The 26,861-nt window shown below is 34.3% G+C and overlaps 1 protein-coding gene across 1 annotated transcript in view; it reads left to right on the forward strand.

The window, feature by feature from the left end:
* Window positions 1-26,861, forward strand: part of LOC117315547 (aminopeptidase N-like) — a 67,574-nt gene that overhangs the window by 31,561 nt on the left and 9,152 nt on the right. The window contains exons 2-13 of the mRNA XM_033869788.1: window positions 13,962-14,071; window positions 15,732-15,901; window positions 21,170-21,290; window positions 22,090-22,244; window positions 22,910-23,023; window positions 23,322-23,459; window positions 23,630-23,695; window positions 24,156-24,221; window positions 24,502-24,665; window positions 25,191-25,279; window positions 25,900-26,024; window positions 26,637-26,692. Of these exons, the coding sequence (XP_033725679.1) occupies window positions 13,962-14,071; window positions 15,732-15,901; window positions 21,170-21,290; window positions 22,090-22,244; window positions 22,910-23,023; window positions 23,322-23,459; window positions 23,630-23,695; window positions 24,156-24,221; window positions 24,502-24,665; window positions 25,191-25,279; window positions 25,900-26,024; window positions 26,637-26,692 (1,374 nt within the window). The remainder of the gene's footprint in view (window positions 1-13,961; window positions 14,072-15,731; window positions 15,902-21,169; window positions 21,291-22,089; window positions 22,245-22,909; window positions 23,024-23,321; window positions 23,460-23,629; window positions 23,696-24,155; window positions 24,222-24,501; window positions 24,666-25,190; window positions 25,280-25,899; window positions 26,025-26,636; window positions 26,693-26,861) is intronic.

Genomic DNA, 26,861 nt, shown 5'->3' on the forward strand with positions numbered 1-26,861 from the left:
ATAATATGATCTGTTTTATTATTATTATTAGTTTAACATACTATATTTGCTTCAAAAGCATAAAGAATTAGGCACAAGTTATTTCAACTTTAATAAGGCCCTGTCCACAACACATACTATATAAAGTGAGAAAAAAAGCATCATGATAGGATCTGTATCGTTAATACACGTGCTCATCGTAGGTATAGGGGGCAACAAATAGCGGGTTTTCCAGTAGCTATAGACGATTATCATACCCATGTGAACTGATTCCCTCTGTTGACTAACTTATTGTCGTCTTTATGCGAGGCTTGTTATCTTATCTGTTCTCTTATTTCTAATCAGCTTCCTTCTTTCTCCTTTGACATTGTCTCGATTTTGGCCTTTAGTTGAGTGTTCGCCCCTGTGAGGAAGGCTTTGTGTTGTGTACCCTAGAATATTAAAATTATAAATCAAATTGGGGTTTATCATTGTTGTCCCTTGGATATGTCTGATCCTAAGTTTCAACGTTTGGGGAGGGGGGGGGGGGGGGGGGGTAATCTTATTTTAGAATTTAGTGGAGCAATTCTTACAGAAACCTTCGGAGCTGGTGGTCAGTCTAATTCCTGTTGAACGCTGGGCAGTTTGGGAGTGGGACGGCTGATTCGCCTGTTGTCATTATGATGTGACCGGGTGGTGTGTCCTGATGTTGTCTTCGGCAGTATAAATCTATAAATTCGGCATCATCATTTCTCGCTATCACAAGGAGGCAAATACGAACTTACTGCAACTTCCTAAACACACACACATCTACCACACGTATACATCATAAACACAGAGAAACCGTCCTTAAATGACCAGAACTGTTGATAGGACCTTAAACAATACAAAACCAACCAATCGGCAAAAGTGAATGTTTATAATATATGTTAAAAAAACCGCGGTATATTTAAGCATTGAACTGTTACCAAATGGTAGTATACAGTCGATATGAATGGATGACAGATAAATAGAATGTCGCCCGTTATCTGTCACCCAAATTGTATTCATATCGACTGTATATTATCATTTGGTAACAGTTCAATGCTTATATTTATATTCATATATTTTTTTTATTTACTTAGCTTAAGACGCGTTTAAATTTGCCGCTTCCCCTATCACTGACGTCATCAGGTTCAAATACCGGAACAGCCGAAACTTCCAGAAGGATTAATATAGTCCCTCATGTCGTTAATAATAGCAAACACATACAAGTGTTTTGCAGAAATTTGACTTTATTTTCTATTTCATATACGTTTGTAGATATCGTCAAGTTATTCACAATTGCATAATGTCTGATTGTTTAAAATCCAAGCTGTTTTTTGGCGCAATGCTGTACGGTTTACATTTAGAAGTGATGCGGCTTTGAACGGGTACATTGCACAGGACAGACTCGATTCCTCGGAAATACTTAAGTTTTTATCGACTGGATTTGCGTTATTTTCAGAAGAATATCAGTTCTTAAATTCTAAATGAAAGTCGTGTTGACAGTAGGTGAAAACGATTCCAAAGATATTTCGTTCGAAACAGATTCAAGTCTAACCAGTCGCATCTTAGCAGACGACTTTCAACTTCACATGGGCTCGATTTTGTAAGGTAGGCCTTTGACATCGGTGAATAACCACAATATTAAAATCCAATATACATAAACAATCGGAATCCATGTCGATGCTCCCGATTTTTCACAAGATTTTTTTTTTTAATATAAATACTGAACTTTTAATGTTGTCGTGTCTTACATTTCTGAAAACTCGGAAACGAGCCCCTGTGAGTGTGACGACATTGACAATTTGATAATTCCTAGATCAAGAACGGCGCTTATAGTTATTTTGTGTTGACTACATTTTGTTTTAATTATAAAATATTACTCTCATAACTTGTGAAGTTTCTTTATTTTTTGTGCTGTGGATTATAAATGCTAGCATTCGAAATCTCTCCAGGCCGAAAGTAACTGGCGGCCATTGTTTTGACCAGCAACACCCGGGGCTGTATTCCTACTCTGACCGAATCACTGTAAATTGTAGTATACAGTCTCATGAATACAATTTGGTTTACTAACGATATATAGGCAAATGCAACACAGAATGTAAATATATAGATGATAAACTAGTAAGATAATATACCAAATTATTGATTACCTGTGTTCTTAAACTCGTATCCAATCAGAAATAACTTTATATTAAGTATCGATAACTCTAACGATTCTGTGAGCTGTGTCCCTTTGTTAGACATGTTTGTTTTGTTTTGTCTTTTTTTTTTGTATGTATGAAAATGTTTTATCGAACAATAAAGGAAACATTGGTGTTCAGTGCGTCCAAAGGAAACATTGGTGTTCAGTGCGTCCAGAATGTAGGCTATATGTAGCATGAGAGTCTGTATCTAGTTCGGGGCAGTATATTGAAATTGCGATTTAATGCTAATCTACGTGCACCGTTTTGAATGCAAACGTAGTATGTGGGGAAGGTAGATGGAGGACAGTGTAAAAGGCAACTGACTGGCACGTTATTGAGAGCTGATCCGGTGATACTTCCGTCAAGTGTATGTCTTGGTCCATGTATAGTGTGGAGGCTGGTTTAACTCTGAAGTACTTAATAGTGTGGTGTAGTTGTGTTATGTTATTGTGTAAAGTTAAATCCTGTTTCATATTTAATACCTCATGTCTGCATTGCATGGCGTCTTTTAAGTCACAATGACCTGGATTGTATGTCAAAATCAACCCGTTACAACTCTACCGATCGCCAGGTCTAACATTCGACAGCTTTCTACTTAACTACCAAAGTTAACCCCATGCACCAGGTTTCGTAAAAACCAAAAGAAATACATTAATAGCTACAGACCACATCAAAATTCCACATCGTCATTCCGAAAGACATAAAAAAGCGAATGAAGGAAGGAAGATTAAGCGGCCTAGATAAATAGTAGTGACGTTTAATAGATCTAGTGATCTCTGGTAAACACACCTGTTGATGGAGGTAGTGATGTGAAGGTTAGGACCACCCTAACGTAACGTTAGGTAACGGTATCTACACGCGAGGATAGCCCGGATGTATCGGTATCTACACGCGAGAATAGCCCGGATGTATCGGTAGATACAAATACAGTGGAACTTCGTTAACTCGAACTCGGATAACTCGAATACCCCGCTTAACTCGAAGTACCTCGCCGGTCCCGGCCGAATTCTCTCTTTATCTTAGTAAAATAAACTCGGATAATTCGAATTCGGATAACTCGAAAAACTCGGATAATACGAAGTAAAAATTTGGTCCCAACAATAAAAATCCTACTTGAAATGTTCGAATAACTCGAAGTATAATTTTCGTCGATCGGTGGCAAACGCCGATATTTTTTAAGAGCTAAATTCCGTTTGTAATACTGAACATATCGGCACTACTAACCTACATGCTATTATAAGTGTTTCATAAATTCATAAAAGAAATTGTCGGTTGAATCTTATAACAACAAGTCTTGGTGATAAAAAGTACTGCTTTACTTACATCAGGTAATTTCCCAAGGCGGTCGCCGATATCAGTACACACGATAGTCAACAACTCATCTACCCGTTCGCTCAAGCGGAACTAATCTCTGACACACCGGTAGATCTACCCGGCTGATGTTTTTACAGGTGTAGAAATGACACAGTCACCGGCGCCTATTAAATCTTTAAACTGCTGAAACAATAGCGTAATTACTGCCGAGGTGTTCAGAGTACAACTGTAACGGTCAGTGCTGTCTATTAAATCGGATAAAACGCCAACTCAGTTACAGTAACATTTTATACGCACATGCGCAGCCCAACTTCCGGTGCTAATACACATGGAAATGGTGTGGTTTTCAATAAAAAGTAAGTAGCCGATCAAACAGTATTTTATATATGTCCAATAAAAGGTAATGGTTCTGTTACGTTTTGTATGCAATCTGTGTTAAACTTAAACGGTTATTTGTTTTGACATTAATAACTTGTTATTTTGTCGAATTCCGTTTTATCGTTTACCTTTTGCAAACATGACTTGCACATCAGATCGTTATTGAAGTGACTAAGTGAAAGAAACTTTATCGTGACTGTATATCGGCAAAACTACACCAAATTACAAGTGACATAACGAAACATTACATATATATTAACATGTATTGACCAGTCTTCACACTAAACTGATGAGCGACAGAGCGAAGTTATAATGATTATATAATGTTGACAAATATTGACCAATCTTTTCACCAAAAATGATAACTCGCTTAATTCGAACACTCGGATAACTCGAAGTTTTTTCGTGGTCCCGTCGACTTCGAGTTAACGAAGTTCCACTGTATAGGTTTCGGCATTTTTACCTCGGTATTTAAGGATTGAATCTTGATTTGGTCGATTTCATCGGGTCATGAATTGAGTTGCTCTTGAGACAAATTTAATGAACTGCGAAGCAGTTCATGTTGAATTTGTCTCAAGAGCAACTCAATTAATTACCCCACGAAACCGACCAAATCAAGATTCAATCCTTATATTTCAATTGTTGTTTTTTTTTTTCGAATAAAAAAAGTCGGTCTAGATATTAATATCTCGAAGCTTGTGCAAGTCCAAATGCGGAAAAGCCCGAGGAGTTCCGGATTGTGCATGTCTAGTCGGTCGAGTTAAATAAGTCGCAATTTTAGGATTAAAAACAGCATTATTTTGTCAAAATAGAAGTATCTAGCATATCTGGTCTTTCATAAAATACAAGAATACATTATAAATTTGATAATTTTAATAATTAATCCATGTTTATAACAACAATATAGAAAAAGTGAAATCGTTCCGCGGAAGGATTTTAACCATGTATTCATACGCACTGATCAGTGTTAATCTAGTCAAATTCATGAGCAAATGAAACAGATTAAGTTTGGTAGTTTCATTGAGTCCAACTTGAGTAGAAATTGAAATATTTGTCTATATAGCATGCTTTTTTATTTGAAAACATAAGTATGACTGATGTTTGGTAAATTTTTAATATATCGCATGGTGTTCGGAAACGTCTTGATTAATTAAGTACGCAGTATTCAATAACATATCTATACATATTAGTGTGTATGCTAAAATATCGATATAGTAGAGTGTACTATTAAATATCTATATAGTAGAGTGTACAATACAATATCTATATAGTAGAGTGTACAATACAATATCTATATGGTAGAGTGTACAATACAATATCTATATAGTAGAGTGTACAATACAATATCTATATGGTAGAGTGTACAATAAAATATCTATATAGTAGAGTGTACAATAAAATATCTATATGGTAGAGTGTACAATACAATATCTATATGGTAGAGTGTACAATACAATATCTATATGGTAGAGTGTACAATAAAATATCTATATAGTAGAGTGTACAATACAATATATATATGGTAGAGTGTACTATACAATATCTATATAGTAGAGTGTACAATACAATATCTATATAGTAGAGTGTACTATTAAATATCTATATAGTAGAGTGTACAATAAAATATCTATATGGTAGAGTGTACAATACAATATATATATAGTAGAGTGTACAATACAATATCTATATAGTAGAGTGTACAATAAAATATCTATATGGTAGAGTGTACAATAAAATATCTATATGGTAGAGTGTACAATACAATATCTATATAGTAGAGTGTACAATACAATATCTATATAGTAGAGTGTACAATACAATATCTATATGGTAGAGTGTACAATACAATATCTATATAGTAGAATGTACAATACAATATCTATATGGTACTTTTATCTAAAATGACTCCATTACTCTAGTAATACTTTATTTTGCGATTGTTTTTTTAACAATATCTTTACAAAGAATTAACAACAACTGATTAAAAAAATTCACTGTTTTTGCTTAACTTTGACATTAATCGGTGGAAATTTTAGGAAAGTGAAAACTAATGAAGAGAACAAAAATGATGTGGTACGACAAAGGAATCAAACATCCACAGAAAGCATCTATTATTCTATTCTCATCTATATCTGTTTGGAATATATCCGTTTATCTGTCAAGTACAACGTAGCAAAAACCGTTCTAAATATGGCTGTCTGACGTCATGGAACCGAAACAAATATATCGGTATGGTACAGAATGATCCATTGGGATCCTTAGAAGTAATACATAACAAAGCGTCTACCAGATCCAGATGACATTTTTTGTATTTTAACGACCACGGTATACATCGGTCGACATACATATCATACATTCCTGTAAGTGACGTTTACATCAAAACGTCCATCACAAATGAAAGTCACCGCGGTTTAATCCCCAGAAATAAGATAATTCTATGTAATAAGTCAGGGAGAAATCAAATCCATTATCAGAGCACCTCAAACATCCGACTCACTCAGGTGCTTGAAGTTGATATTGCTGATAGAAATGAAATACGATCGTAAACAGCGGAACAAAACCGCATATTGTGAGACATGGTTATATTTACGAGGGGTATTTGAATAACAATGGTAATTTCGTTCCGTACTCCCGACACAGACCCGGCATTCAGACATATTAATGTTTCGATCATTTTCAGTCGTTATTGTAATCTGCAGACAATACTCTGCTTACTTCCAATCAGGAAAATAACAAGAAAAATAAATTTGTCTGTCATTATATATGTCTGTATAAAGTATCATCGTTAATGAAAAACCTATTTGTTTCTGTTTATAAACAGCATATTGCTTTCACGAGATGCCACGTGATATTTACTAATTAGAAAAGAAATCCTGTGTACAGGAGCTTAGATGTCTGGTGTAATTGACATCGAGGGACATATAATACGTAAACGTCGTCCGATACTGTTATAACATTGATTGTTTGATCATACAATCGACCTTCAGCAGAAGGCATGGCCATTTTACAACCACATTTCTATAAGATTGTACAAAACATAAACAAGATATTAGCACCTTTCAATACAAATTCGGAGCTATATACATTAGAGGAAAAATTAATTATACTGTTGAATGTTGTTGTTACGTCCTTGTACGACTGGTCGGTGGTTCTAAGGATCCGAGAAGGCGATAAAACACCAAACTGGACAAAGGTCAGCCAAAAGCTTGTTACAGATTTTATAAATTAGTGAACTGTAGTTAATAACATATTTAACATTTTATGCTAGATTTAGACAATATTTCCAATATTTTTTATGTTTGTGTACAACATAAAACATCCTGGACGGTGACAAATCGAACTGAAATCTATACAGTAATTTTAAATTGTACCCAAAACACATTTCCGTCAGTAAATCTTAGATATGATTTCACTAACAATGAATTATTAGACAACTTCTGTGACAGAGATGTGTACCGAATCTAATACGATACGACCGATCGTGTGCTTTCTGTAGGATAAGTTTCCCTTCTCTGTGGGTAACAAAATGTAAACAGATTAGTCAATTTTTCGGCACGTGCAATCGCAGCACGTGCGCCAAGGGAGGTATCATAGTACGTATGCAATTGTTGATAGTAAATTAAAGTTAAGTATGGCCCCGCGTCAGAGGAATAGCAGAGGGAGGTCTCGTTATTCTTCATATTAGTTTTGTCAGCTCTGACTAATGATCCCTCCCTCGAGGAGCTGTGTGGTTTCCCCAACACAATGATATTAATTATCCAATCTTATCCTTACACTACCATTTTACATTCTACACGAGTCGGGTTTTACCACAACTATATCGTCTTAACGTGGTAATTTCCTATGGTTTGCCTTGGCATGTCTGCTCCCATCTTGATGGCTTCCTAGTCGTTGAGCAGTGTGATTGGCTTACATTACAGATGGCTTAATGTTGAAAGTTCTCTAAAATAGTTTTATCTTTTTCGGCATTTCTGTCTCTTATTTTTTCAAAATCACATTAAATCTATCTCGTGGGTTTTGCATTCGAAAACATCAAGAAACTTATGTACACGGCCAGAAATTATTTGTTACAGGTTGAGAATGTTCTAAGTTCTACAGATATGAACTTAATGAAGAAGTTCTAATAGGATCTCCATTTGTATATTTTTCCTATCCGCAACATGGACAAAATAGCAGGATTTAAAAAAAAAATTCTTCAAATATCATGTCTTTCTTAATTTAAGAGAACACAATCAATAACATTGCAATGGGTTCATCTTCAGGAAAATATTTGTCGAAAAAAAAGAACACCTTCAACTTCTTCCTACTAAATTCGGGGTGACAGTCTATAACAGACATACACTGTGATAGTCCTAGAGGCCGTTTATCGACAGTAAATCGACACACTTAGCAGTTTTATAATTACATAAAGAACATACGATTTTTTCGACTGATAGAATTATCCTTAAACCTTAAAGAAATTTAAAATGTGCTTTAGAATTAGTGTCATACCACGTCTCTGTAATTTGTTTTATTTACATTGATCCATTCAAGCAATACAATTTAAATCGGATTGTTATGGTTGTTGTAGATAAGTGTACAAGGAGCATTTTGGATTTATTGAATATATGGATACATTTCTATAACTACGCCGATTGTTGTATAGACTCTCTGTGAATTACCTCAAATCTCCACGGAGCTTCCCATATTGAATTGTAATATCTGTCTGTAGATCTTATGTAAGTGATTACTAGCTATTTATTGAAGGTCATTGTTAAGAAACGGCATTCCGGTAAATCGTTCACATTAGATAAGCCGCTGTTTCGTAAAGAAAATCTTACAAGATGCCGTAATTGATAGAAATGTACATGTACTTTGTATTTCCAAAACAACAGGAGTCTATAAGCGTATATATTTACAGACAACACAGATGTTTGACCTCTTCACCAATCACAAAATTGGATTTAGAGACACATTCTCTTTTGATCTGCACGAAATTTTCCTGTAGCATATATAATCTATGACATTCCCCTGTAGTATATAATATATGACATTCCCCTGTAGTATATAATCTATGACATTCCCCTGTAGTATATAATCTATGACATTCCCCAGTAGTATATAATATATGACATTCCCCTGTAGTATATAATATATGACATCCCCTGTAGTATATAATATATGACATCCCCTGTATTATATAATATATGACATTCCCCTGTAGTATATAATCTATGACATTCCCCTGTAGTATATAATATATGACATCCCCTGTATTATATAATATATGACATTCCCCTGTAGTATATAATCTATGACATTCCCCTGTAGTATATAATATATGACATCCCCTGTATTATATAATATATGACATTCCCATGTAGTATATAATCTATGACATTCCCCTGTAGTATATAATATATGACATCCCCTGTATTATATAATCTATGACATTCCCCTGTAGTATATAATCTATGACATTTTCCTGTAGTATATAATCTATGACATTTCCCTGTAGTATATAATATATGACATTCCCCTGTAGTATATAATCTATGACATTCCCCTGTAGTATACAATCTATGACATTTCCCTGTAGTATATAATATATGACATTCCCCTGTAGTATATATAATCTATGACATTCCCCTGTAGTATATAATCTATGACATTCCCCTGTAGAATACAATATATGACATTCCCCTGTAGTATATAATATATGACATTCCCCTGTAGTATATAATATATGACATTCCTCTGTATTATATAATATATAACATTCCCCTGTAGTATATAATATATGACATCCCCTGTAGTATATAATCTATGACATTCCCCTGTAGTATATAATCTATGACATTCCTCTGTAGTATATAATACATGACATTCCCCTGTAGTATATAATCTATGACATTCCCCTGTAGTATATAATATATGACATTCCCCTGTAGTATATAATACATGACATTCCCCTGTAGTATATAATATATGACATTCCCCTGTAGTATATAATCTATGACATTCCTCTGTAGTATATAATCTATGACATTCCCTGTAGTATATAATATATGACATTCCCCTGTAGTATATAATATATGACATTTCCCTGTAGTATATAATCTATGACATTCCCCTGTAGTATACAATCTATGACATTTCCCTGTAGTATATAATATATGACATTCCCCTGTAGTATATATAATATATGACATTCTCCTGTAGTATATAATCTATGACATTCCCCTGTAGTATATAATATATGACATTCCCCTGTAGTATATAATATATGACATTCCCCTGTAGTATATAATATATGACATTTCCCTGTAGTATATAATCTATGACATTCCCCTGTAGTATACAATCTATGACATTTCCCTGTAGTATATAATATATGACATTCCCCTGTAGTATATATAATATATGACATTCTCCTGTAGTATATAATCTATGACATTCCCCTGTAGTATATAATATATGACATTCCCCTGTAGTATATAATATATGACATTCCCCTGTAGTATATAATATATGACATTCCTCTGTATTATATAATATATAACATTCCCCTGTAGTATATAATATATGACATCCCCTGTAGTATATAATCTATGACATTCCCCTCTAGTATATAATCTATGACATTCCTCTGTAGTATATAATACATGACATTCCCCTGTAGTATATAATCTATGACATTACCCTGTAGTATATAATCTATGACATTCCCCTGTAGTATATAATCTATGACATTCCCTGTGGTATATAATATATGACATTCCCCTGTAGTATATAATCTATGACATTCCCCTGTAGTATATAATATATGACATTTCCCTGTAGTATATAATCTATGACATTCCCCTGTAGTATATAATCTATGACATTCCCTTGTAGTATATAATCTGACATTCCCCTGTAGTATATAATATATGACATCCCCCTGTGGTATATAATATATGACATCCCCCGTGGTATATAATATATGACATTCCCCTGTAGTATATAGTATATGACATTTTCCTGTAGTATATAATCTATGACATTCCACTGTAGTATATAATCTATGACATTCCCCTGTAGTATATGATATATGACATTCCCCTGTAGTATATAATCTATGACATTCCCCTGTATTATATAATCTATGACATTCCCCTATAGTATATAATCTATGACATTCCCCTATAGTATATAATCTATGACATTTTCCTGCCCTCTATTATTTATTTCAGAAAATAGGCTGTCTTCTTTAAAATACATTCTACATTTTTTATTTTATAAAAACAAGTTAATCACTTAATACTATTCTTATTTACATGTATTGAAACGTGCATATCAGTATTATAGGGTTATACCTAATAAATTCAATGGTGATAATAATGAATTAAGATAATATGTATTTTCCACATTAAATTTTGCTCGTTTACATTATATTAATTAGATTCGTTTCATTTTGATAACATTTATGGAACGGTTGCATGATTTTGTTCTGGGTACAATGTCCGTCATAGTAGAGTTATCCAGGAATCCTGGTTATAAGTGTGTATTTGATGTGACGATACGATTGGCCCAGAGCTAATGACGGGAATTAAGTTATTGTTTTGTCAAATATCTCTGACTGTAAATACTTACAGAATCTGTAAGTTTATTTAGGGAATGTGATAAATGAAGAAGTTCACGTGGTATATATTCAAAGATATAAGGACACAGATATCGTAAAAGTTTTACACTCTGGGTAAATGAAAACAACTTGACCCCTTGCTATTTTAACAGCCAGTACAGTTAAAGTGCAGAGAAGATCACAGTTATCTGCCCTTACTTCCGACTGTTTACACGTCAGTTACGCTGCTCTTATCAACATCACAGACGATACGAGTTTATCTCGTATGAATACGGGACACCGCTGACGTCACGGTAGTCTGCCATCCAACAATTTATTTTTGAATTCAAAATATATTTAGCGTATTTCTCACAAAGATAACTTATTACACATTCGCTGGAGAAATGTGCGATGTAGGATATCGCCATCTCGTTGATAACATATGTCTGTATATATGTCTAACACCTATAACACGACAAGACAAGATAAGACAACTCTACTTATATCAGGGGAGATAACTGCGTCATGTTGACAAGAGAAGATAAACTAGATAGATAGTATATTTAGATTGTAGATTATCTGTCACGTCTCGTCAGATTTATCCAGATATCCAATCCATCATTTTATATGTGAATCTCCGTAGTTTTTTCACCAAATAGTCGACATCGTTTGACTTGCCCCAATTTTAAATAGAAACAATAAAGACATCAGATAACAAAGGCGTTCTTCACCATTACACATATTTTATTTTCTATGATATACTTTTTATACCACCATTCCATACAACAAAAATACGTCCGTTGTGATCATGGGAATTGTTATTTAGTGTAGGGACACACAATGATATATGTACAAACGAGGATGGAATAATAAAGCTGTGTTATAAACAAAGGAAATTCAATGTAGATGTATGTTTGGTTAAAGGAGAGGAAATGTGATGTAGATCTACGTTTGATTAAACAAATACGATTGTAGAAATGTAGTTCTACAGGCGGCCATATAATTCGTGCAAACATTTTGTTTTTAATAGTGGCTGAAGATTCATTCGGTATAAGATTCCATATTAGATTTGTGATTCTGATTATAAACACGAGGACTATCTATCTTCTATATAAAGATTCGAAATATTTAAGAAATGTTAAAATATAGATATGTAAATAAGTCTGCATGAATCAAAAGCAGTTTTTCTGAAATGCTATGATATTTACAAATCATCTCCCATTCTTGACATGGCTGACGTTTTCAATCGTCATGTAGATATTATTTTTTAAACGATAACATCATTTAAACGTCAAAAGTGTTTTCTGTAATTATTCTTTAGACGCGTATCTTCTCAGGGGAGATAACCGGACTACCTCCCAGTGTAAAGATCGATAACGAGGCTAAGTGATCCACAAGACCACCTGTAGAGGTCAGGTCATATAAGTTTGACGTTTAAAATTATAAATGGCGGCTTTTGTGTTTATTTCTAACAGTTTAATCGAAGAAAATCAACCAAACTCTACTCAAAGAATATTGGTGTCGACGTAGATACATATGCAATACATTATTTATACCTAACCGCATGTTTCCCGAGTGATTCGACAATCATATAGCTATTTACATTACTTGTTAATTATACAGGTGTTCATTGTTACGTCGCCGATGACGGACTGTAGAAATGAAATGGTTACACTTACATAAAGAAACATGTACAATGTGTTGTTTAAAGATCACCTACTTTATATATACTCATCAGATAGATCATACCATATCCTTGTACGGGTATGTACGTACATGTATAATGTGTTGTTTAAAGATCACCTACTGTATTTATACCCATCAGATAGATCATACCATATCCTTGTACGGGTATGTACGTACATGTACAATGTGTTGTTTAAAGATCACCTACTTTATATATACTCATCAGATAGATCATACCATATCCTTGTACGGGTATGTACGTACATGTATAATGTGTTGTTTAAAGATCACCTACTGTATTTATACTCATCAGATAGATCATACCATGTCCTTGTACGGGTATGTACAATGTATGTTGTGTCTAACTTTTGACGTGTACGATACAGGTACACGGATGTCTTATGATACTGAGGGTACATTTAACATGTAGGCTGTAAATATTTGTATTGTATATGTATTTTCTAGAGACTGGACATTGACGAATAAATCCCGAGAAATATCAACTTATTTCATAAAACAAATATGGTGTTTACTTATGAAGTAAATAAAGACTCATTTTTCGAAACAAAGATGAACGATAAACATCAAACCGAACTGTAATACACTACAATTATATATAATTACTATGGTACAATGCTTATATTTCCATTAGATATAATTACTTTGGTACAATGTTTGTATTTCAATTATATATAATTACTATGGTACAACGTTTGTATTTCCATTAGATATAATTACTATGGTACAACGTTTGTATTTCCATTATATATTACTATGGTACACGGTTTGTATTACCATTAGATATAATTATGGTACAATGTTTGTATTTCCAGGTATCTAGCGGCCACACAGCTCCAGTCTACTGACGCCCGTAAGGTGTTCCCATGCTTTGACGAACCCGACATGAAAGCCAGGTTTAAACTGACAATACAACACGAGGAAGGTTTGTTTTGTTTATTATATGTATCTGTATATTATATTGTTTTACTACCAACACTTTCAGTCATTTAGACAAAATGATATTGGAAGGACGTACACAGACAGGAACGCATCAATTTCAAACTCAAATGTTACACTATAAGATACAAATTTGAAAAAATTAGTTCTATCACATTTGTTGCAACACACACATCGTATGGTATTGTCCTTTATGAAAGAAGTGGCGTCATGGTAATATAAACATAGCGAACGAGAATATATCAATATGAAACATTTTTTTTATTAATTACATTTCGGACAGGACATCTTTATGCTACTTTTTGTGTAGTTTTTTGTGTTGTTTTGATTTTTGACAGTTCAAATGTTAAAGTTATGTTTTAATTGTCGATGAGCCATGAACCAATGCATATCAGCCAGGTATAAAAATGTATTTATATCCATTGATTATTTTTTTTCTATTTTTTACATATGTTATTGACATGATAGAGAGATCAATAGTATTAGACATCAGACAAGGCCTATCTAAGTCTTCTCCTTAGATTGACAACAGGTGGTAAGAAATACTTAAGGATTAAACTGTCTTTTTTGGTGTCTATGGTCGATATAGATGCCAGAGCTTTGCAAACAAACGTCATATTGACAATGTGACATGTTTGTTTGCAAATCTCTGGCATCTATATCGAACATAAACACCAAAAAGATGTAATGCTTATATTTACATTCTCGACATATTTCTTTGTTATTTTGAAAATTATAATTGAGTTAGCATAAAAAATGCCAATATTCAGCGACTTCGTCAATGGGGTTCGATAAATGGAACAGCCTATTTTTTCAAAATTCATTTATCACATGCAAACTGGCAAAAAAAACGACATAGTCCTAGGCTTTTTTCATAAAGCCATACTTGTTTACGTTAGCTACAAGTAGTTCCGGTGGGTGAATATATTCATGCGCGGCATGGATTGATGTCACGTTTTGGGTGTCAATTATGGTCACATAGACTGCAAATCTTTTTACTTAGTTCATATCGTGACTTTGCCACCAAAATGTAAATATAGACAAAACTATATACATGTATATATATTATTACCATATATTGATTTAAGGGGAAGTAACTCCTCGAAGTAAGTAGACTTGTTCAATGTTCTTTGAAATAGTCACTTCACTAGGGTACTTAATTTGAAATACCTACAAAAGTACTCGACCATCATGTTTCAGCGAATAAAACTAGACATAAACTATTGATATTTAATTAAGATAAACTGTTGAGCATAAATATTTCGATGAATATTACTATATCCCCAATAGATACAAGCCATACATTTTAGTTATATACATTAACATGACCAACGTCTCTTTGCTGACGATTTCGAATCGTTAACAATTCATTTCATTTGTAGCGATTGAAACAATCATCGTGATTAAAAAAAATATTTATAAAAAATGCGTGCTTCCAAGTGATTTATCGGGGACTACTCAGAAGACAAAATATACCCTTAAGCCAAAAGTGACTTATTTCATATTTTTTTGAACTCACTAGGTTGTTAATGGAATATCGTTATTTGTACCTATGTTTTATCTTCTTACTAGCTTCTCGTGGTTATCCTTACCACGACTTATAATCTTACCACAAATCTTCACTATCGCTATATTTGATTCCTAAGGTTACACGGCCCTTAGCAACATGCCCGTGGAGTCCAAACAGTACCTGTCAACAGAACCCGGATGGTTGAGAGTAAACTACCACGAAACCCCGATTATGTCGACATACTTATTGGCCATTGTTGTTTCCGACTTCGAGTACAACGAGGCTATCCTAGATGGCGATTACCAGGTAAGGTTTTCACAACGAGGCTATCCTCAGTGGCGATTACCAGGTAAGGTTTTCACAACGAGGCTATCCTTAGTGGCGATTACCAGGTAAGGTTTTCACAACGAGGCTATCCTCAGTGGCGATTACCAGGTAAGGTTTTCACAACGAGGCTATCCTTAGTGGCGATTACCAGGTAAGGTTTTCACAACGAGGCTTTCCTTAGTGGCGATTACCAGGTAAGGTTTTCACAACGAGGCTATCCTTAGTGGCGATTACCAGGTAAGGATTCCACTGGCATTGGTGCGGAGATGAAGGTGAAAGGATGTACACAAACATTGAGTACTGTCTGTTAATATAAGTCCGGTAATATACAAACGCCATCATATATAGCTGTTTTATCCTTCTGGGACTCGCTAGTCAAGCTTGGAGCTAACGGCTGAAACGTAAAAAGGGAAATTTTATCGAAATGAATGAGAGTAAAACAACACAAAACCAAAACTTAAAAATTCTATCTTGAATTTTTAATGTCAGGATGCCTTTGGCACCTGCCGTTATAGTCGTGGTGGGTAAATTTTGTTAGTCACACTTTTGTTTCCGGCTAGCAACTTCTCTTTTCTCTAATACAAATGATATTCATCTGCAGCCTAATAGAGTTCCTATTTTAACAGCAATTAGTGACACAATTTAACAGATGGTTCCCGTGTTTACTACAATTATTTAAAATGAAATATAAATGTTCGGTATTCTAGACTTTTTTAGATTATAAATATAAACATTTTCCTCGTGCAATTTTGTTGGCGTAGGATTACGCAGTTCTGTCTCAATCCTGCCTTGGAAACGAAAGAAAAAAAAATCATTTTGATCGTCGGCGAAATTTACATGCGTCCACAGAGAAGCTGTCCACATGTCTTAGACTGATATGTTCATCCTGAGATCATATGCAGAAACATTTCATACAAGCCTAAAACCAACCGTGTTTACGTAGTAAAATTTTTACAATTCTATAAATAGCTGTGACTAATCAAGTTTTTTATCGGAGGTAAATATTTGCATTTTCGATGTTACTAGGGGTCATCGAATAGATGTTTGCTAGGCCTAATTAACATCCTAATTAACATCCTAATTAATATCTTAGAATATATATAAAATAAAACTTAGGCTGTGTACATCTTGGATGTTATCTCTGGTTGTACATGTAACTGTTAATAGACCGATTTGTCCTTCAGTTGTTTTTTTTTCCAAAGTTTACAAGCAGCTTTACTGATTCAGAAGTACATTATGTATATCAATAATCTTCTACAAACATTTAATAATTAGGCCAGGGAAAGAACTATACTCAGCTATTGGAAAGTTTTCAGCAGATAAATATGTTATATATATTTTCTTGAATATATATAGAATATTATAGGAATAACCAGATTAAGAAATAGCATCTGATACAAATGTAGGTGTCTGACTATTAAATCCAATTTTTAATTTCTTATTCTATGACCTCAGACCCTGACGTTTCTCAGGGCCTTTGACTCTTTGATTATTGAAAGTTGTTGGAATAGAAATCACTGGTACTGTTATCATACTATTTTGTATGTATTCAGCGATGTTGAAAAAAATATTCTAGAACGTGTGATTCTTAACGTCCTTTTGAAATCAAATATTTTATATTATGAAATTTATCGAAATATAGAGATTTTTGTACCAAATATTGACATTTCTTTAACCCATTTTGAGTTTTTGCCGATCACCTCCTAGGTATCAGCAATTTAGACCTTTATCAACTGTGACAAGTCCTAGAAGGACGAAACAGTGACTTCATCTTAATTATCTTATTTAAAGTTGATCATATCACGTGTGTCTCTTGTATCATCCTTTAAATCATTAGTGGTCTAGCGTTACAGTTCATGGCACACAAGATTCCAATGGACCCTGATGAGTTCCAGGTCATTTCCTCAGCCTTTCATCAATAAGACAGTACAGGTGGTTTAAACAGTGTCATCATTGAATAAGTGGATATATTTTGTGGAATAACTAAGTGTTAAACTTATTCACAACCATTCGCGAAACTTTCACATCAGTAATGTCGTTATATTGTTAATACAATAATACATTTCTATCTACATTGTAATTAGAAATTATTAAATCGACAGAAACTACAGCACTTGTGATGCTTATATTGTCCTTTATAAGCTTCATATGCGGGGTTTAAATATGTTAGATTGATTGTGTAATGGTAGAACCCGTATGTAAATATTATGGTATAGTATAGCGTGGTTAAAACAGACGTTAGGTTGATGTGGCTGACATACATATGTAAACGGACATGTTTACATTACTTATAGAATAAGGTACAGAGGCCTGATAAATAAACAACATTTATCAGATAAAGAAATTGTACACATCATTATGTTAAATATCATTACCCATACCATATTGATTATGACTGTTGACTTTCCAGGTCAGCTGACGATATCAAAATACCTCTAAAATAAACATGTCTAAATTGTAACGTCATGGAGGCGGCATGTGAAGAATGATTAGCTTTTAAACAATATTACAAAAGACGGCTTGATAATATCTTAATGAAAACAGAAGCAAATACATGTATCAGTGGTGTATTACATCCAAACTAGCCATTGTGAAGCGTTATGTTAGTGATACATAATCTGATATGCTGCAAATCAAACACTTTATTGTTGTATTTTCACCTTGTGTTTATGGCAAAAAAAAGCTAAATATATTAGATGTCTTGTTAACTTGACATTTTTTTTTAATTCTCAGATACAGTGAATTTTATGTATCTATCGGCATACGAACATATCAAGCACACCGTCCATTTTAAATACAAAAATCTAGATTCTCCAGTTTATCATAAAACAGCCTAGTTAGAACAAATGGACACATCTGAATAGTGCTAACAGCTAATTACACTTGTGTGAGCTGGCAGACAAACCAGTAACTGATGGCCAGACGAACAGACATGTGTATTGGGCAGACAGACATGTGTTGTAGTCTCTGTTTATAGACCAGAACAAACCTCCCCCGCAACTAAGACTTGGCTTGACTCCCCCGCACTGAGCGGCCATTAAACTTTCCTCCCCACACAAACCAACGTTTGATTCCGCTTTGTGATGCAGAACAAAGAAGGAAAGTGTTTCGTCCCGGTTTGACAGCCACAGAAATGAGATAAGTGCTGCTGACACAATAATGTTTATTATTTATAGGGACGAGTCATTGAATTCCTTAATAGTCTCTTTCTCTTCATTTAGTAATATTTACGGATTGCATTCACTCCAGCTGTTAACAGTATATTGCCGAAAAGATCAGGTACATGTCATTGATGTTCTCGATACAAATATTGCCCAGTTTCCAACACAAAGGACTACAAGGCATGCCCTTTGCACATCTTGTGGTATAAGAATTGACAAGATTTGAGGTGGAGTATCTTGTTTATTTATATATTTTTTATTTAGATATGTCAAAGATAACTTGTATCGTAAAACTGACACTTTAAGGAGTCCGAGAATACACCTGTAGTAACGCACGTCATGATTGACAGGAGTGATTAATACGGTGGCCGAGTGGTTAAGGTGTATCGACACTTTAACACTAGCCCTCCACCACTGGGTTGCGAGTTCGAAACCTACGTGGGGCAGGTGCCAGGTACTGACTGTAGGTCGGTGGTTTTTCTCCGGGTACTCCGGCTTTCCTCCATCCCCAAAACCTGGCACGTCCTTAAATGACCCTGGCTGTTAATAGCACGTTAAACAAAAACAAACAAACCAAAGATTAATACATTTGCATATGGGACCTTCAGGCTTATAATCGATAGCATCCTCTAAACTTTGCCACCCTATACGCTGTCTCCTCATCCTCTTCCAATCCTTTGACCATTAAGGCCGGGCGTTCTATATTCTCCCTAACCAAGTGTTTCTGTTGGCATCTGTCCTTATATCGCTATTTCTAAGACATTAAGGAAGGAAAAAAACATCAGAACTAATGCCGTTGCGCGGGACCCGAGTGACCTAAATGTCCCGGATTGTATGGTTCTATGACGAGGGATGTATCAGCCACCCTACTATGTCAGCACGTCCGTTCTGTCTCTTTTTAAAAAAGAATACATTATTCAGTTTGTTTGTCTTTGCTGCAGTCTGATATCAGGAAATTACATTTTGTTTTTATTTCTTTTGTTTTATTTGTTTTACCGCTCTGTATTAATGCTATGGATTTTTAACATGGTGACCACAAACGTTATGTGATCGGTGGTTGGGTAGCACAATGCCAATACAATTGCCTTTTATCTAGTCCCAGTTGTTACTTTAGTTAGGAAACGTGGCTGTTATCAAAACAGCATCATACAGCTGTTCGTCCTTCTAGGATTCTTCAAAGATGATAAGAATTAGCTTTTACGTTTTACACAGATAAGTAATCCTGATAACGTATTAAGTTAATTTTCCTACGGCTGTTATAACTATTCAATTGCACTTCAGAAACAGACTAATTATTGCATAATTACAAAATACTCTCTAACCATATTGGTAATACTCTCTAAACAAATGGCAGTAGTAATTAATCGTATCAAAATGCTGACTGGATTGCAGATTGGTATTGCGTCATACACGAGTGTGATATTTATAAACAAATGACGTGTACATGATAAATATGTCTTTAAGGTGTTTTATTAATTATAACTAAAACTATTTTTTTATTGTAAAGTATGTGGAGAAGGTTATTGTATGGATAACAAACTATGGCTGAAAAATATTACGTATTTTGTTAAACAATTTTAGCAAATTAGTTCAGGGTATGACGAAAGGAAAAACAAAGAAAACACCGTCAGCGTAACGTCAGATTCTGGTGACGTTATCCCTAACACAATACCAGTTTAATTAGGCGTATTTTCTCTTAGAAATTAAAATTGTTATTGATATGTACATATGCATTTTTTTAAATGCAAAAGTAAGAAGCTCATGTGCTACTGATTTTACATTTAATCCCTCAGTGTATGGGCTGATGTCTGTACAGTTAATAGAAAGCTCCATTCTTATTGGCCATTCTCCAAGATAATCTTCATTTCTGACAACGTTGTGACCTTTCTGATATTTCACCGGTCAATATATTCATATGTCCTATATTAATTGACTTTATTTACATTGTTTAACCGTTGTTTATCCGTGGTTTTACCGTTGTTTTACCGTTGTTTAACCGTGGTTTTACCGTTGTTTAACCGTGGTTTTACCGTTGTTTTACCGTTTTTAGCCGTTGTTTTACCTTTTTTAACCGTTGTCGTTTCAGCTGCGGATCTGGGCTCAACCAAACAAGATCAACCAGACGCTGTACGCCCTCGACTTGGGGATCAAGCTATATGACTACTTCACGAACTACTTCCAGATCACAGACGTTGTCCCGAAATCCGGTAAGTAATGATTCTATTGGTCATATCACGTGTATTGCAGGCATCCATCTCTCAAAATGTATCGTTATAATTTTAACCATTGTATATGCAGGCGTCATTAAACACCTAGACAACTGCTCTGTAGTCCCGAAATTACAAAACATATTCTAGTTTATATTTTATCCCAAATAAGGACACCATTTCCTACGTGATTTTAACCCGTGAGAAGCCTATTTATGGGAATAACTATCTGTCTTTCTAATCGTGTGTTATCTGAGGCGACGTGAAATAATGTAGGTCAAGGTCGTTATGAAATGACGTCATTTTACTATGTTGATATATCCGCTGTATCTTTACACCTTCGTTTTTTATGAATGTAAAATGTATTAAGATTGATATGGAGTTACTGGAAGCCTTTTATAACCAAAATATCCAAACATATTCTCCTTAGCTATCAGTGCCATCGGATATACGAATGAATGCTTCAAATTAGTCGCTTAAGGCCGATGACGGGCATTTTTGTTTTAAATTAATTATTCTCTTTTGTTTTAATTTTGACACAAACACTTGAATAATGACTATTGTAAAAGTTATAAGCGATGTACAGTTAACATATTGGCTGTTTTTTTTTAATCATTGTCAAAATATGTTTTGATTCGTTGACTTCAATCTAATACCATAAATATTACACAACTAAATTGTCCTACCCTAGGGATATTGATTTAACTTTATACATTCCGTCTGTTGTAGATGTATCACACATGAAGCTCATATATTCCTAAGAGACAGTGTAGATTGCTTTCCATTGCGTATGTTTCAGATCATGTGGCCGTGCCTGATTTTAGTGGTGGTGCTATGGAAAACTGGGGTCTCGTGATTTATCGCGAGACTGCCCTTTTGTTTGACCCGGATGTCTCGTCCAGTGAAAATCAGTTTATGGTCACATTGATCGTTGCACACGAGATAGCACATACGGTAGGCAATATACCATGGCGAATTGTGTATTTGCCATTTTTCTTGGCTGTCATATGACTGTTAGTCTAAGACTCACAAATCAAATACAATGAATGCTTGCCATTTTTTATATTGGATACGGAAGCTTGCAGTGAAAAAACATGTTGTCTTGTTATGGTTTTTCTCTCGGTATGATTTATGTTTGAGTGAATGTGACATTACGTAGACAGAGCATTGTTTAGTGGTCACATCGATTAACTTCCAAGTTGTTGACATACCTCTGTATATATAGTCTGACGAAGTCACTTTCATCACAATCGAAACATACATATCATTAAGTATATCTGACAACATTGAACTCTTTTCTGCAAAATAAAATTCAAACTATGGTTTCCTAGATCAATAACTTTGTTATAATGCAACGGTAACACACAACAGCAGCCGCAGAGAATTGCATTTTCATTAGTTATCTTAATTTGATTTCAATAAATCATACTGCATATATTATAATTAATACAAGACAATAAGATCACTGGCTCTGTCTATATCAATTGTAACATTTATTGATTAAAGTGGTTTTGACTATTTATCAGTTATATACACTCAAGGAGGTACATGTGAGGTTTTATCAACCCGAGAATGATATATTAACCGATGTATATGGTGCTGTTTTCCTATTTCCTTAGTGGTTCGGTAACATGGTGACAATGAGATGGTGGGATGACCTATGGTTAAATGAAGGATTTGCTAGTCTACTCATGTACTTTGCCATGGATCACGTGTTTCCGGACTGGGAAGTGGTTAGTCAACAACTGTTTATACATGCTTATATGCGTAATATTATCTATAATGGAAAGCTGTTATAATAGTCGTCGAACTTATTTACCTGATAGGATAATCAAATTATTTCATTAACTGGATTGAGTTTCCATTATCATTTAATAGATCTGTTATCCTAGAATTTATGCGTTCGATGGTTCGATTTGAAAATATTACATTACTTTGATTTGGTCTAGGTTTAAATAACGATTGTTATTTGTGACCTTTTTGTTTGTATTCCTACATCATATTCAGATCTATACACATGCTTTATTGTAGTTTACACTTCATGTCGTCGTGAAGGAAGTGTTTCCGGTTATGGTGCGAGACGCCCTTACCACGTCACATCCGGTTTCAACACCTATTCTTACACCCGATGACATTACTCAATCCTTTGATGCTATTTCCTACAGTAAGGTAAGCTATTCTTATATAGATGTATAACGTGATTTGCTTAGGTTTTAATATGAAAAAAGCTTCACCTTAACAGTGAATACAATATTTGATTCTATTCATTTTATGCAAATTGGTGAGTTTTATGCGGTTTAGTCTCTTTTAAAAACTGGAACTTTGATTTTACATTTCAGGGAATGGCAGTTCTGAGAATGTTGCTAGGCTTTGTTGGATGGGAAGACTTCAGAACAGGTTTACAGGTACATTATCCGTGTAATGTTGAAGTTTTTCTTTGAGTATTGCATTTATAATAATAAGTTTTGCAAAAAGGTACTCGGACTTTTCAAATTTGTTAAACGATTGAAATTAAAAAAATTTATTTTTCCGTATAATTGTGAGTTATGGGTAGAAGTCATTGAATCGTTAAATAACAATTCCATGATCAATGGACATGAAAGATGGGAGATGATACGTGAACAAAAACACGGGTCATTTGCCCATACAGGTACTTGTTCTCCGGTTGTCGCCCTCAGAGAGACTACGGGTTTGCCTTGTGATAGTGCCAACAGGAATGATGAACATGGTTGATAAAACATGTTTTGCAACTGTTGTAAAATGACTAAAATTTATAATTAAATACACAATTATGTCAGGTATGTTTTAGATACAGATTATGAGCTAACCAATGTTATATATTTTATCAATACTTAACTTCCACAGGTGTATGTAACTAGGTACAAGTTTAAAAACGCCGTCATGGAACAGTTGTGGCAGACGTTCTCGGAGGTGAGTACACTATTATCGATATATCTTCTTAATAGAGGTAAAGGGTAAATCTGTTTAGTTATCAGAACGGTTTGGAAAATACTTCTATACGCAATGGTGTTAAATATTACAGAAAAACAATACAGCCTGATTTGCGAAGCAGGGACACCTGGGTATAAAACATATACCTTATCATAACTTTGGGCTTTCAAACGTCAAGGAACATTAACATCACATCACTGCTAAATTTTGTTAAATTGATCAGCACACTTTCACCTGTGTTTTTGTTGCTGATTTACAGGCAGTAGAAAATAAATTTGTGATAGGAGAAATCATGGACACGTGGACACGACAGATGGGGTACCCCGTGGTGACCCTCCGATCAGATGGGGATCACTACATTTTAGACCAGGACCGCTTTCTGCTTGATGGCAACTCCAGTATGGGTGACCCAAGTCCATACAAGTAAGAGAACACAGCGTTATAGAACAAAAATTAGAAAATGAAAAGAAAACATATAAATGTTTCGAATAAGTTTATATTTACTCGTTTTCTTTCGGTAGTTTTGTTATAGATAGTTTCAGACAAAATACTTTAAAGATGAAAATAATGTTTTATTTAGTTATCACAGATTTTGCCATATCCAAAGGAATCGCCAAGCAAATGATTTGCCTTTTCAACGCATTTCTTTTTACATTTCCTGTTAACGAGGTTACGGACCTAACTATTAATTAAATCTCTCTACTGTAACTGAGGTCATTTTCGTGAGAGTGTAATTTGCACTTAACACTTGAAGGTCATTAGACAACAGCAGTTTCTTCTATCGAAGACGTGAACTTAAAACCCAGCGAAAATTACCACATTTACAGTATATAAACTTAAAAGAACTATAAAGAAAGTAAAGTAAATAACGCTTCGAGACCTAGACGTAATTGATTCATTGTTTGATAGTATTAGATAATGTGTGAACACTGATGACCTGCCTTTCAGTTACAAGTGGCACATTCCGTTTACCTACGTCACTGAAGCAGAACAGGATATAAATAACCGGAAGTTGGTGTGGCTCAACATGGATTCAGGTAAATACAACTTGTTTTCTGGTGTACATTTACCAAATCATTTATGGTTATGTTGTTGGGGTGCTGGACAATGGAGTATTTTTTTCTTCAAACCGAACTTTGCTACGACAACGTGAATGTCTGGTATTAGCTACAAGTATGAATTCAATTGACCTTGTCATTGACCTGAGAACAGAACAGTCTTCCTCTCACGTCACGTCACGTACCACAGTGAGCCGGTGTTACGAAAGATATACAGAGTCCTACGTACTAGTTGATGGAGAGGATTTCTGTTTAAATATTTCGCATATCAGTTTGCGTATACATGGTTCTTCTAGCCTTGTAAATTGTTACTAATAATTGAACAGGTGACAAACACAATGAACTGATTTTAATATTATCAACTGAAAATCAAACATTTTATACTTCTGCATATCTTTGGCAAAAAAAAATCCAGAGAAATATATATATAAACAAAACATTTTTTTAAGAAAACTGCATTGACAAAGGCACGAGGGGCGCTTTACCAATGGGAATTATGAATTTGGAATGCACTGTATTAGCTTAAAAATAAGCATATATCAATTTGATATGTGATATAATGTCATGATATCGATGATGAGGATTTCATTGGATTTCAGCGAGGATACCAAAAGGTGAAGACCAGTGGATTCTTGGAAATGTTGATTATATAGGCTTCTATCGAGTAAACTACGAGCTCAGCATGTGGCGCTCTCTAGCGGAACAACTAAACAACGACCACACGGTAAGATATTGGTTTTAGTATTTAATAACTTCGTTAATGATGTCATTAAGCTAGTCACTGTATTGATGTTCGATGATTTTTGGAACTATTGATGTATATAATTTTCCTCGCGTATTTGTTTATTTCTATATATACATGTACCCATACAACCAATTGTAACAAACAGGGGATTCCGTTGTATTATAGTGAATTAATTTCTTCATACAGATCCGTCTCCATTGTTTTAAGCAAATAACGCAATGAGTTACCCGCCTTTTACACATTACACAGAATTGCACTTTCCATTACTACCATAAATGATATTAATGTTATGAATATACGGGTAGGCAAACAAACTTGACATAGATACACTAGACATGTATAATTAATGTAAATACAAGGGTTAACATTTCTACAAGGTATATTTAATTATGGCTTTACACAACGAAACAATGTTTTAGCTATTTGTATTGCATCACCACATAGCGTGTAATGACATCATATGAAGTGGTTTATCAATTTTTAGTTTTCGGGTATTATTTCTTGTTCTATGAACAAATCATGTTTTGTTTTTTGTATGTTTCTATTTTTTTTAAACATTTTCTTACATAACGATATGAATATTTTATGTAGGTTTTCCCCGAGGCAAACAGAGCTGGATTGATCGGTGACGCCTTCAACTTAGCAAGGTATCAATTTGTGTTTTAACTAATTGGTAATTACACTAAGTGGTACGTAATGTATATATAACAAAGCAGATAAGGTGACTTAAAGCAAGTGGCTTTGTTTTATGATAGCATCTTTTATAGTTATTAATTTTCAAGATTTCACATTGGACCTAGAATGGGGGTTATCAAT

The sequence above is a fragment of the Pecten maximus genome, chromosome 17, assembly GCF_902652985.1.
Source record: "Pecten maximus chromosome 17, xPecMax1.1, whole genome shotgun sequence".
Taxonomy (NCBI): domain Eukaryota; kingdom Metazoa; phylum Mollusca; class Bivalvia; order Pectinida; family Pectinidae; genus Pecten; species Pecten maximus.